Source organism: Otolemur garnettii, unplaced genomic scaffold (assembly GCF_000181295.1).
Source record: "Otolemur garnettii isolate 467f Iridium unplaced genomic scaffold, OtoGar3 scaffold00097, whole genome shotgun sequence".
NCBI classification, from domain to species: Eukaryota; Metazoa; Chordata; class Mammalia; order Primates; family Galagidae; genus Otolemur; species Otolemur garnettii.
Genome location: NW_003852492.1, coordinates 211,641 through 226,350, shown reverse-complemented (window position 1 = coordinate 226,350; position 14,710 = coordinate 211,641). Strand labels below are relative to the sequence as shown.

The window sequence follows — 14,710 nt, the reverse complement described above, 5'->3', positions numbered from 1 at the left end:
GGCTGGGGATTCGAACCCATCACCTTAGGTGTACGTGGCTGGCGCCTTAGCCGGTTGAGCTATAGGCGCCGAGCCTGAAACATTTTCAATGTAAATTTATGAAAGCTAAGGAAGTAATATGTCATAGAAGTTTAAAGCTGGAAAAAATTTTCTCCCTTACAGATGAAACAAAAGCCACATTAAATAGTAAATATTCTAACATTCTCTAAGAAAAGGAAGTGTATAAGTTTAGAACTCCAACTATTAATTTGGTTTAAATATATTATTTTAGAAAAATTGAGTTTCTCTCACTTTTTGAAACATGATTTTATGAAAAAAAGCTTTTTAATTCTGCTGCTTATGTGCAAGAGTTAAGGATGTCCAGACGTGGAGTGTTTTAGAATGTGAGATTGAAGTCTCTGTTGTCTTATACTTAAACTCTCCCATGTTTTTTTCCCAACTACCCTGAATATAGGAGTTCAATATATTTTTGTTGTATAAATGAATGAAATGGTTTTAGACTGGAGATTTCAACCTCACTTATAATCTGTCCTTAGAAAATGAATCAAGTGAAGAGATTTTAGAAATTAAGCAAATGATCCAACCACCCTGCATTCCTGTAATTCTCAGACCCAAATTAGTCACATGGTGTTATATAAAAAATAAAATTGTAAGTTTAAAAAAAACTCACTCAAAATGAAAACCCTCACGTTGTGCATAGAAGCCAACAAGAAGTTCTTTAAAGATGATCCAGGCCAAGAAAGGTCTATCCATGTTAAAGTATCGTGTGCAGACATGAGGTGTGACTGGTGCTGTGTAGCTATGAAACATTTTATGTGATGGAAAACATTTAAGAAGTACACTAGAGCTTATATGCATATGTAAGGATTATGTTTTTAATGAAGTCACTTACCTTGAGAAGCCACATATTTAATCTCACATTGCTGTTACTGTGCCAAGAAATTAAGAGTTCTTTAGGTTACCTTTACTGGATGTGTCATGTTAAAAAAAATTGATGTTCTTGATTTCTCAGGAAATAGCCATTAATGAATAAATTGGGTAATTAATGTTGGGGACAAAATCAGGTGTAATAATAAAAATGATTTTCTCGCTTGGTTTATATGTTGACACCTAGAATAATTAACTATGAATTCTCAGAAAACTCAGCACAGGAAACGTCCCTGGGGGCCTTGCTTGTCTGTCTTCCGCTGCTGTGGCTTCTGCAGCAGTGTGTGCGTTGGGCGTGTGTGGGTATACATGTGTGCATGTGCATAGGTGTGCGTGTGTGTGTTTATGCACATTAATCAGTCTTTGAATGATTTCTTTTGACTCTCCTGTCTACTTTTGCACAGTGTAACGTCCAGTGCAGCTGCTACTGCTGGGTGCTTGGCCTTAGTGGAAAGGTTCTGGCAAACTTCGCTTCATTTTTGATAGGCTGGATCTAATGCCAAAGATGATTTATCAACCTCTTTGGGTTGAAAGTTCATGCTGCATTGTGCTATGTTTTCAAGGGGATATCTTGATTTTAATAGATTTATTTTTCTGTTCTTTAATCCATCAGGGCATTGTATCCTGTTTGTCACTCTGGTGTTAATTTTTTATAACTAATGTAAGGTTTTCTAGGGTGCAAGTTTTCTTGGTATGGGCCAATGTGTGTTTTTGCTTATGTTAAGACTTATGAGTCAGTTTGTGCCAGCTGTGTGTGGACTGCGTGGTGACCTGATCAACTTGTATATCAACTAATGAATGTACTTGAAGAGTCCCTTTATCAGTGCACAGCCACTCTTCCATGGTGGAAGGACAGCTCTGATGAAGCTGTGTCTGACCTAATTCCCATCACCAGTTTGAAGAAAATCGGGGGCTCATGAGAAATCTAGACTTCAATTATTGTGTGTGGCTGAGTTTAAAGACAGAATGAGATACTTGGAAACTGGTATCAGTATGTCTAAGGTCTTTGGGAAACTCATAACTCAATAGGTAATATTATGTAAAAGCAAAAGACAGAGATCCAGTGTTCAACCAGCATTAATTCAGGTTTATTTGCAGCAAAGATACTTATTCAAGATTTCTATTTTTTCTTATTTGCTTTTTCCTTAATGCTTGATAGTATATGTGTATATTAGAATATATTTCATTAAAAGGAGTGTTTATTTGAGGTTTCTTTCCCTTTATTATTATATTAAAGTGAAATCTAAACCCTCATCCCGGTGAATCTTTTGTAACTCTTGGAAAATCCTGTATTTAGGTTAGTCTAGGGCAGGGGTCCTCAAACTTTTTAAACAGGGGGCTAGTTCACTGTCCCTCAGACTGTTGAAGGGCTAGACTGCAGGCCCTGGGACGAGTCGGCTGCTAAGCAGGACAAGCAGCAGCAGCAAAAACACCCGGAGGGCTGGGTAAATGTCCTAGGCAGGCTACATGTGGCTCGCGGGCCATAGTTTGAGGACCCCTGGTCTAGGGGATTATTTGGTAAGGTCTAAGCAAAACACTGGACTTACCAATAACTATATTGGTTATATTACGTAACACTTGTAATAGATGTCTTCTTTCAAATGTTTCCTCATATTCCTCCTTTTTATTCCTTATAAAAGAAGGTTAGTCAGATGTTTGTCTGCATTTTAACAAATCAGTCTGTTCAAGTTTAGCTAGTTCTTAGCAAACTTAAAAATTTTGCTTTTAGCCTTTGTTTTGTAGTTACTGTAACTCTGTTATTTTTTCCCATGAAGTCAGTTTCACTGACAAACTTGAAAATCTACCAAGTGTTGGATTTATGGCGTGGTACTTATAAAGTAATCCCCTTGAAATTTTTTTTGTATTTTGTCTTTTTTATGATCTCTCCCATGTTGCTTTGTAGAATTTCACCATCTGCATGCAGCTATGCTTTTAAATATTTAAAATGCTCCCATACATCTCACAGTAGATGTCAAAATTATCTTATCTTCACAATCCTTGGTTTCCTGTGCTCTTGAGCCCAGAAGAAATAGTCCCTTAGAAAGAAAGTGGAATAGGAACACTTGACTTTTTTGGGGGAAACACACAAATTTTGTGAATAGAACCTAACTCAGCTCTCAGACGCCTCCATTTCAGTAGTGTAATTGGGACCACATTGATCCCTGTTGCAGCTGGCAGCCCCTCACTGTTGGCTTTTTCTACTTGTGACCCTTGACCTCAGTGACCTTTCCTGGGGTTTGTCTTAGGCTCTTTTCATTGTGTCTGAGCTGAAGTGGCTCATGTGGAGTTGATTATTCCTTTGCTTATTTGGCCTTTTTTGTGCCATAACTTCAAGTCACTTCCATTTTCTTCCTTTACTTTTGGTGGTCCACAGTGAAAGGAAATGCTTCTGCAAGCAGCAGGATCGTTTGTATGCTTGGCTGACTTGATTAAGACTCAGGAGAAGTGGGGGAAGGGTTGTGATGTCTGTAGGTGTCAACATGTTTTTAGGAAGTTGATCTGAATGATTGCACGATCTCTAGTAAGTGCTTGGTACGGCACTGAGAAGAGCCGTGCTCCATTCCCAGGAGCTGCCTCTGCATGCCACAGGCGGGTTTTGATGTCTGTGGCCCACTTTTATAAGATTTGCATTTTCCTCCTGCACACTCAGGGCTGTGTGACAGGTGAGAAGACCCATTGTCAGTTGTGCAGCTGCTGCAGGGGAGTCTTCAGTTAACACACTAACTGTTAACGTGTTGCTTGCAGTTAGACCTATCAGAGCACTTTCAGTCCTCTACTTTCCAGGAGTTCCTCTTGCCCTTGTGAGGTCACTGACGATGTATCCCAGCTGGTGCTCTAGTTTGGGGGGACCCCTGTGGATGGCACGAAGATATCACCACTGATCAGAGCCTTTAGTAATTATGAAACAGTCAACAGTTAAGGAATGTGTCTGATCAGCCTGGAATGTAGTGTCTTTGAAAAGTACATCAGTGTGAAATTTAATGGTGTCTTGAAACTCATTTTTAGAAAGTCTGAATGTTAAATTCCCACCATGGAATATCATTTCTGTCTTTTCCCTTTGTGTCCTTAAGAATCTTCACTCGTATAGGGTGAGTTATTTTGAAGAGGTCCTACTTCTTCACACATGGTATTTTTTAGGATTCAGCGTGAGGTCCCCTCCTATTCTTAAGACTGCAGTTCTGTCTGTCTGCTCTTGCCCCCAGGTATCTCTCAAGAACTTCAGGCTCCTTTCTGCTTTCCTGCAGCCCCACTTATGCCCGGCTTGTTACACTTTCAGAGGTGCCCCATCCCCTGCACACCCTCAAAACAGTAACAACAGACCACAGAAGACCCTGCTTCTTCTCATGTGTTTCCTGTCTGGGCAGATTTATAATCTGCTCACTTACTTGTACAAGTCGGAAGTCAGACAGTGGCCCTGATTCCTTACTGTAGTCAGCAAATAGAATGGGCAGGTGGGATGATCTTTAAAAACGACCCAGTGCTCACTTCTTTCCTGATCTAAATCACTCACTATCCAAGTCCTGTCAGTTCTACCTCTTATGTCCTTTAAGTATGTTCATGTCTTAAAAACTTTTCTAACATCTTTTAACTTTACCCCCTGCTGTTTTCCCCAGTACAGGTACTTGTCCTTTCATAGCAGCCTTCTCATGTCTCTTACCCTTGGGTGCTCTCCATTTTGCAGTGTAAGTGACTTCTCAGAGGTGGGGTCTGATCATGTCCCTGCCTGCTTAGAAGCGTTCAGAACCCTCCTGTCAGGATAAAAGCCAGACCGCTTAGTGTGACTTGAGTTTCCACTCACCTGTGCAGCCCACCCTACTCCATCTTCTTTTGTCTTCATTAATTCTCCAGCCCGTACTTGCTTGCTCTCTTCACCTCTGGTTCTCAAATGTACTATTTCTCTGCCTGGAAAACCTCCTTTTCCCTCCTCTTCCTGCTTCCCTCCAACCTGTGTCCTGAATTTATCTTTGAGGCTGCTTTCACCTGGTCATTGTTTTCTCCAGGAAATCTTCCCTCTACAGGTCCAAGTCTGTGTTAAAAGTAGGCCTTCTCTTTTCCTCGGAGCATCTGGGTTTGCTCCCCTATCCTCTCTCATGTAGCTGCTTTAACCCCTGAAAACCTTGGTTTCCTGAAACTTCTACCTCTTAGTGAAAACCATATCCACTGACTTAGATGGAAAAAAAACATAGTATGTTTCATCCTAGGCTGAGATAGCCGCTTTTCAGTTAGAAACATGACATCTAGAGCAGTGGAGGCAGATTTGTAGAGGTGGTAAACGATATTTTTTAAATTAATTTTTAATTAAAATCATAACCGTACATTTATGGGGTAAAATGTGATTTGATATACAAGGTAAATAACATTTTGAAAGTAAATACAGTTTTTAAATAAATTGCATGGAGATTATTATGCTTGTCAAAGGACAATGAGAAACCTTGAGGGCAGTGAAGAGGGGGATGCTGAGGATTCTTGGAGGGCCCATAGAGACAGGAAGTCAACTTTTAGACAGGAAGTCTTCTTAAGGCTTGTAGTTATTTTGCATTCAGACTACACTTAAAAGCAAAGTTACAGCACAGCTTATGTTATAGCAAAATAAGAGCTAAATGTGAGTCTGCTTCACAACCTAGGAAATGGTGCCTATACTCTCAGACAGATTAGAAGAACAGGCCCAGCCTGTACCTGTGTGCAGATCATGTGCTCTGGGGTACAAACAGAGTGTCCAGTTTGGTTTTTTCTTTATATTTTCTGACTAAAGACTGTAGTTTCATATAGTTGGTGAGTGTATCTTTGCTTGAAGCTGTACTATGAAAGGACTGCTTTTTAGAGTGTTTTTCTTTAGTTTCTGATTGGAGAAAGTTATACTGAATAACAAGAAGCTGTCTGGAGTGGAATAACTTTTCAAGAGCCATCATGGCAAAAAATTGGCATCTGAACAGATGGTATGTTGTATAAGTCTTTTTTTTTTTTTTTTTTTTTTTTTGCAGTTTTTGGCCAGGGCTAGGTTTGAACCCACCACCTCCGGCCTATGGGGCCAGTGCCCTACTCCTTTGAGCCACAGGCACTACCCGTATAAGTCTGTATTTTAATTGCTTCCTAAGTCATTACCTTCCCTCACCTGATTGAAAGCCTCATGTGGGCAGATGTTATGTGTCTTTTACTCATGGTTGGGTTCCGAGATAGCACAGTGCCTGACACATAGCAGGTACATACTGTGTAGTTTTTGAATAAAAGATGAATTCCTTTGCTTTGAATTTTTCAGTGCTTTCTGCTCTCTCGTTGCAGTTAGGAATGCTCCATATTCTGGAGTTAATTATGCTCACATGCTCTTTTCTCAGTTGAGCTGCAGTTTCCTTTAGTTCAGGAATTTATTATATCTTTCTCATCTTTATACCCCTTACAAGTAGATGTGACATGTATCGAATGGATTGAATGTTTGCTTACTTTAAAAAGTATATAGTTCTTTGAGAAATTTCTGTAGGAAATAATGTTAGCTTCTTAGTTCAATTATTTAAATACTTAGAATGAAGAAAACTTTGACAAGAGATTTAAAGTTGCCTGTGGTTAAGGTTAAGGTAGTTTGATGGGTTTTTTAAAAAGTGTATATTTTGTATTTGATTTTCCTAATTGAAATTGTACTGAATTTTTTTTTTTTTTTTTTTTTTTGCAGTTTTTGGCCAGGGCTGGGCTTGAACCCGCCACCTCTGGCATATCTTAATAGTACGTAATCAAGAATTTTCAAGTAGACATATTTTAGTTTTTCTTTTTAGTTACTGCAGAGAATGATATTTTCCTAAACAGTTGATAAATATCATTTCTTGACATAGATTATCTGAAAGTAATTTTTTAGATAATCTAAAAGAGGGAAATCATAGAGGGAAACCGCCATGTTTCATGTAGAATACAATTCTGTTAAAAAGGAATCTTAACTTAAATGATTTCCTATTTTGAAGAGCTAAATTGATCCCAAAGCCAAATTTTTGTTCACAAATTAATAAAAGTTATTCCCTAAGCTTTGAAGAAAACTGTGGAAAGCACAGACTAGGAATCTAGAGAGGGAGGTGATTCAGAAAGACAGCCTGGCTTGCCCTTACGAAACCAAAGGCATTGCTTCAAAAACAAAGTAATCAAATGTAGAAATTCAGGAGAGAGTTTTCCCAAAGGATTATTCTGGCAGCATGTTGAAAAGGGGTTATAAAAGCAATAAGTTCACAACCTGAATAATAAGTTAAGTAAACTTTAGGGAAATATTTCCTTTCTTATTCTAAGACGAGGCATCTCTTTGGTTTTCCTTTACCAACAGAAGTGCTCTTATGCCTGGAATGGCATGAGAGTACAGCTTGTTACACTTGACAAATGGTCTTCTCTGTGAAATGCAGGAGGAAGGCTCTGTGATTTAGGAGAGACCAGCTATTCTTTAGTGCTGTCAGGACTCTGGGGGTAACCCTCCTGAGGCATGATCAGGAAGCCCTTCAACGATTCTTACAGTGTGGAGTAGAGAGATGTTCTAGTTTGTGGATTTAATGGGGCACTACATTTAACTGCACTTTTTTTGGGGGGGGGATACTGTATAGTCTCTTTCCTGGAGACTTTGCTGGGAGCAAAGTGATCACTAAGCATCTTCTCAGATTAAATTAGTTGCTCAGCTGCAGTGAAAAGAATGAGATTATGTTGGCATTAATTTTATCTGAAAGTATAAAGGAAGCAGAATTGCTTCCTCATTTCATGTTAATTCCCTTTAAGACCAGTGAGTTAGCCGACTAACACTTCTGTTTTTCACGTAGAGAATTGAACCCAACTTAAAATCCAACCTCTAGTAGTTCAGAGAAGTAGTTGTGTGTATATGTTACAAGAACAAGAAAAGCAGAAGGGAATAGAGAATATAGTTTTAAATGAATTGCGGGCAGTTTACTGTCTTGAATGCAGCAAACAGTCCTGTAAAGTGCTGGCAGTTTTTGCATACACATTTATTTTTGGAGAAATGCATGTTGTAAGTTAAAACCACACGATGTAACAACAGTGACTGCTTATCCTACCTCATGTTAGATTTGGGGTAAAAAGTAAGGATTCCGTATCCATGTTGTTTTCAGTCACTGGAAGTTCATAAACTGACAAGGTTTGATAAAGGGCCTACAATGTCCATGCCTCTTACTCTTTTTTTGTATTTATTTTTGCATAAGTGTAGAATATTATTAGAAAAATCCCTAGTAGATTAGTGAATAGAAAGTTGCTTTATGCCCTATTAAGTATGTTAATTAATTACTCAAAGTCATGTTTTATATCCACACTTTGCTTGCTACAGTGTTAAGGATCTGAATAAACTGTGTACTGGTGATGAGGAGTTAACCTCATGTGCTGCTGGGGGTTTCGGGGGTTAGGGTTGTACATTGGTGGCATGTTTTGGAAAACAACTTGACAATATGTATTAAGAATCTTAAAAATGTTTATATTCCTTGATCCCAGTTCTAAAAGTCAATCCTAAGGGTATAATTAGAAGAGTGATCAAAGATTGATGGACTGAGATATTTGTAGCAGCATTATCTGTAATAGCAAAAAGCCTACTATACATATGTGTAGATATACACATGCACACACACTTATAACAAAGTAGCCTCCCTATCCAAAAGACAATGGCCAAGTAGATCAAAATGTAGCTCTTTCATTCAGTAGGATATCTGTAGCTGTTATAAATTAGGTTTATGAAGAATTTTAATAAAGAAGAATGATAATTAGATAATAAATATAAAAAGATTTAAAACTGTCATGTGTTATGACTTCAATCATGTGGCTACAGTTACTCATCTATGGACAGGGTCAGGAGCAAGCACATCACAGTACCAATGTGTTATCTGTAGGTGGTGGGGATGACAGCTGTGCAGAGGAAATGAGGGCTATTATCTCCCTTGCTAAGGGGAATTTTTCTTTTAGAGACAGAGTCTTACTTTGTCACCCATGGTAGAGTGCTGTAGCATCACAGCTCACAGCAACCTCCAGCTCTTGGGCTTAGGTGATTCTCTTGCCTCAGCCTCCCAAGTGGCTGGGACTACAAGTGTTTGTCACAATGCCTGGCTATTTTTTTTTGATGCAGTTTGGCTGGGGCTGGGGCCGGGTTTGAACCCGCCACTCTCAGTTTATGGGGCCGGCACCCTACTCACTGAGCCACAGGCGCTGTCCTCCCTAAGGGGAATTTTTATGGGTGAGAAAAATGATGTTAAGGTCACTGACCTGTGTGTAAGAAGATGGTGGAAACCTTGTTTAGTTGTGGTGAACTTTGCCAAACAGAACTGTAATCATTTGCCAGAGCAGTGTAGGGGAAATTATCTATCTATCTATTTTAAATACAGTAGAGCCTTTGTAAATTGACCAGCCAAGGTACTGTAACAAGCTGGTCAACATACAGAGATGGTCAACATAAGGAACTAAGCCTACTGTACTGATACGTACATGTGGTGCACGTCCAGTCCATGAAAATTAGGTAAAGTTAAGGAGGTGGTCCGTGTAGGGTGCTATGGAGGTTCTACTGTATAATTATATATTATGTATATATTGGATTTTCTAATAATTTAATAGCCAGATAACAATAACACTAACAACACTAAGGGTTTCTTTTTTTGACAAAGAAAGTACTTTTAGGCTTGGCGCCTGTAGCTCATACAACAGAGCTAGTGGGTTCAAATCCAGCCTGGGCCTGCCAAACAACAATGACAACTACAACCAAAAAATAGCCGGGCATTCTGGTGGGCTCCTGTAGTCCCAGCTACTTGGGAGACTGAGGCAAGAAAATCACTTAAGCCCAAGAATTTGAGGTTGCTGTGAGCTGTGATGCCATAGCACTCTACTCAGGGTGACAGCCTGAGACTCTGTCTCCAAAAAAAAAAAAAAAAAAAGTACTTTTGAAAATGACACAGCATTGAATGATTTCCTCATAGTTCTAATGAACATACTCTGACTTATGCATACCTCACCCTCTGTGTGGTCGGTGATATTTAGTTGTAAGCTTGGACCTGGGATGCTGTTGGCAGCCGCTGACTGTAATGTCAAACTACTTGACCCACTGAACAACAGAATCCAACTCCTTGTTCTCATTATCACAGTTCTCCTGCAAGCTGAGCAAGGTTGCCATGGATAAATACAAACTCTGCCAACAGGTATTTAGTGAGCACCTTTTGTGGTCTTAGGTTCTTTCTTTCCCAAATCTGCTAACAGTATGTTAAGAGCAACCTAATAGAAAGGTGGATTTAATAAAAGAGATGCCGTGGGATAATATTTAGGTAGCAGTCATGAGCTCTGAATTTTTAAAGGATAGCTATAAAGTAACTCACTAGGTCACATGGTAGGGTTAAAGTTGACTCTGAAAGTTGTTTCACTGCTTTTTAATAAGTAATAAATAGTTGAAGAAGGATTTGGCAAGAGGAAGGAACATCCTTCTTGTCCTCATTCTCTCAGGGTAATGCTTCCTGTTATCAGGCTACTGGGCTGTTTACTTTGCCTTGACTGCTTACAAGTGGTGTGTCAGCCCCTAGCCCTGAACTGAGTGGAGTTCAAATAAACCAAAACCGTTTTTGCACAACTGGACTCTTCTGCTGATGAGTGGTGCCAGTATGTCGTCTTTTACTATTTAGGAGAGATGAACAAGAAACAATTTGAAAGGCAATTCATGAGCTAATATCCATGACCTAGTTAAACTTGAGTTTGCAACTTTGAGACTTTGGGGTATCTGGCATAAGATGAGGAGCAGGTTCTGGGAGATACAGATTGATTTATTAAAAGCTGTACTTGCCTTGGTGCCTGTAGCTCAGCAGTTAGGGCACTGGCCACATATACCAGGGCTGGTGGGTTCGAACCCAGCCCTGGCCTGCTAGACAATAATTTCAACTGCAACAAAAAAATAGCCAGGCACCTGTAGTCCCAGAGACTTGGGAGGCTGAGGCAAGAGAATTGCTTAAGCCCAAGAGTTGAAGGTTGCTAGGAGTTGTGATGCTATAGTGCTCTACCAAGGACGACATAGTGAGACTCTGTCTCAAAATAAATAAATAAATAAATAAATGCTATACTTAAGGTACTTTGCTTTGTATACTACCCAGTTTTATTAATGATTAGGTTTAACCTTTCTTTGCATAAATGAAAATACACATAAATTCTCATTTCTAAAATCTCAGTGATATTGCATTGTCATTAAATGCTGTTATATCCCATAGTCGTAGGTCCACTGTGCAGCCCTGGCAAGGCAGGAATGTGGGGCAGAACTTGCAGACACAGTACCCTGATCGGTGTGTAGTAGGCACTGACTTTGAACATTGTACATATGAATGAGTAAATGGGCAGGGGAACATGTAATATAGCTAGAATATGCGGAATTCAAATGAGGGGATTAAACACTACTGTTTAGGGTACTTTTGGGATTGCATTATCTGAAGGTATTTCATTCATTTTAAGAAACATTCATGTATTGTCTACTTTCTGCTAGGCGTTAGAATTTTACAAAGTCAAAATGATACCATTCTTGCCTTCAAAGAAGTCATAGTTATGTAACCAGAAAAGTTGCACAGCAGAGTAATGAGTGTCACAGCAGAGGTCAATGCCTATCCAAGGCACAGAAGTGGCACAGAGGGAAAGAGCCATATCTGAAGGATGGCATGGACATAGCTACTTTTACTAATTTTATTTATCTTGTTTACTGCCCATCTGTTCCACTTGAATATAGGTATAAATTTTTGTCTGAGTTACTTATTTTTACTTGTATATTTTAAATTGCTGGATCTCCAGCTTCTAGGTTAGTATCTAGGATAGGATAAGCATTCGATAAATATTTATTGCATGAGTGAATGATTTTTTTTTTTTTTGAGACAGAGCCTCAAGCTGTCCCCCTGGGTAGAGTGCCGTGGCATTACAGCTCACAGCAACCTCCAACTCCTGGGCTCAAGCGAGTCTCCTGCCTCTACCTCCCAAGCAGCTGGGACCACAGGCGCCCGCCACAACGCCCGGCCATTTTTTGGTTGCAGCCGTCATTGTTGTTTGGCAGGTCCGGGCTGGGGATTCGAACCCACCACCTTAGGTGTACGTGGCTGGCGCCTTAGCCGGTTGAGCTATAGGCGCCGAGCCGTGAATGATTTTTGATAGATGTTGCCAAGTTACCTTCAAAGAGAACTTCCTGATCACATTTCTACCAGCAATACACAATAGTGATTTTTACCCACATCCTTGCCAGTGCTGGGTTTTGTACAATTTTTAAAGTTTTGCTAAACGTGCCATACTGTCTCTATAGTAAAAGAAACAACTCTCCTTGACTGCCATCCACTTTTTAGCAATTCTGTTTTCTGCTGCCCTCACATAGAAGGACCCTCGAAGGAGTGCTTTCCGTGTCCTCTCGCTTTTCACTGTTTCCTGAACCGATCGCCACGTGCTGGCACTACCGCCAGTGATCCCCATTGGCACTTTCTGTTGGTGTCTCATCAGTGTTTGAGACCGTTGATCAGTCTTCTTCTAGAAATGGTTTTCATTTTCTCCCTGGACACAACACTGTCCTGGATTTCTTCTATTTCATTGACTGCCTTTTCTGAGCCTCCATTGCCACTTCCTTCTCCTCTGTTCCATCTCTAAATGTTGGAGCATCCCAGGCTCTTCCCTGGTGTCTCTTCTCTTCTCCTTTCCCTGGTCCTCTGAACTTACTTTCCTTAGAGAGGCTTATCTTGTGCCGAGGTTTTCATATGTATAAAATCTACACTTCCAGCTCAACCTTTCCCTGCATGCGTGCCACTGGCAGCTTGGCTGCAGTACATGGTGTCTCCTTCTAATTGATGCCTCCAACTCACCTTCACCAAAACAGGACTGCTGACCACCCTCTTCTGCATCTGTCTCCCTCGCCAGTCACCCCCATTTCAGTGAACAGAGCTATTGCTTTTGTTTCACTGAGAAACAAGGGTTGTCCTTGGTTGTCCTCTTTATCCCACACTTAATGTCCAGGCCTCAGCACCTCCTGTTGGCTCTGCCTTCAGAGCATATTCTGAGTCCAGATGCTTCCACCACCTCCATGCTGGATGAGCTGCTCTTATCTGTGCTTGGCCTCCGTTTTCCATTCCTGCCCCTCGCTAGTTTGTTCTCCACCAGCCAAGGATCTCTTTAAAGCATAAATGAGATCCCTTCTTGTACCTTCTCTAAGTCCTCTCAGGGATTGCAATTGCATTTATAATAAATCCCACAGTCTCCATTGTGGCCCCCAAGATTGGGTGTGGCCTGACCCAGCCTTCCGCTGTGCACTCCTCTCTTCCCCACAGTGCCAGCCCCATCGCTGCCTGCCCTTCGTTCTTTCTACTGGACCAGAGCCTGAGGGTCCTATCTGAACTGAGGGCAGAAAACCAGTGGTAGCATCTCACAGGGTTGCTGAGGATTAGTGCATTGAAAGCACAGAAATGGTGTTTGCATGTAGTGAGCATGTGTGTGTGTTAGCTGCTGTTTGCTGGTTTTCCAGTTACTATTTCAGAGAATGGAGAGGAGGAAGGCATGTTGGTTGTGCTGAGTTTTACATGCTATTAGGTGTGTAAATAGAAATGTGCTATAGACAGTCCAGTCTGTCTATTTGGAAAGAGCAGGAAGGGGAAGCCTAATAACCTGGGAACAATGAGTGAACCTTCAAGCTCTAATTGAGTGTTGGGAGACCAGTTTGTGAATTGGGCAGAGATGGGTCATTGAGTGAGCTGTATCTGTCAGGCTTTGTACAGAGGTTTTACACCAGACAGCAGACACCTTGTTCACTCTCCAGTGATACAAGTGAAAGATTTCAATAATTTTTGTGGCTTAGACTTCCTTTTTTCTTTTAAAATGTTTCTCAGTGAGCCAAGGCCTGAGTTTTGCTCTGGAAGTCTGTCCGTCCTTCTGTAATTCGGAGCTATGCATTCAGATCCTGGACCTTCATGGATGCAGCTGTTTCTCACTCTTATGATGCTGTGCTCTTCGGTGAGCTCAGGTAAGAACTGAAGAGTGCTGAGCCTTGGTCAAAGCCTTTTGTCTTAACCCTACAGGAGACAGATTTAACTTCAAGGCATTGCCAATAATAGTGGGTTTGTCCCCTCTGCTGCCTCCCTCCCCTCCCTCCCCTTTTCTCCTCCTTTCCTTCTTGTTGAGACATGGTCTCATTCTATGGTCTTGGTGAGAGTGCAGGGGTGCAACTGTGTCTAATCATAGTTATGGCAACCTCAAACTCCTGGGCTCAAGCGATCCTCCTGCCTCAGCCTCCTGAGTCACTGGGACTACAGAGATAGGCCTCCAGACTTGGATAATTTTCCTACTTTATGTAGAAATGGGAGTCTCACTGTGTTGCTCAGGATGGTCTCAAACTCCTGGCCTCTAGCCATTCTTCTGTCTCAGCCTCCCAAAGTGCTAGGATTACAGGTATGAGCCACCATGCCTAGCTGATAGTAGGGGTTTCTAAGATTTGTTTGACCAGTTATGAGATTTTATTTTGTTTTATTTATTTATTTATTTATTTATTTATTTATTTTTTGAGACAGAGCCTTAAGCTATTCGCCTGAGTAGAGTGCTGTGACATCACAGCTCACAACAACCTCCAACTCCTGGGGTCAAACGAGTCTCCTGCCTCAGCCTCCCAAGTAGCTGGGACCACAGGCGCCCACCACAATGCCTGGCTATTTTTTTGTTGCAGTTTGGCTAGGGCTGGGTTTGAACCCGCTACCCTCGGTATATGGGGCCGGTGCCCTACCCACTGAGCCAGAGGCGCCACCCTTATTGCTTATTTTTTATATTATTTGTGGCATATTTTAAATCTCAGGCT

General features: G+C 40.9%; 1 protein-coding gene across 4 annotated transcripts in view; it reads left to right on the top strand.

Moving 5' to 3' along the window:
• The window catches only part of CDON (cell adhesion associated, oncogene regulated), a 100,740-nt gene that overhangs the window by 21,447 nt on the left and 64,583 nt on the right, over positions 1 to 14,710 (top strand). For all 4 annotated transcript variants that reach the window (XM_023516772.1, XM_023516771.1, XM_003795925.3 and 1 more), the window contains exon 2: positions 13,752 to 13,885. In XM_023516772.1, the coding sequence (XP_023372540.1) occupies positions 13,810 to 13,885 (76 nt within the window). In that variant the 5' untranslated portion in view covers positions 13,752 to 13,809. The remainder of the gene's footprint in view (positions 1 to 13,751; positions 13,886 to 14,710) is intronic.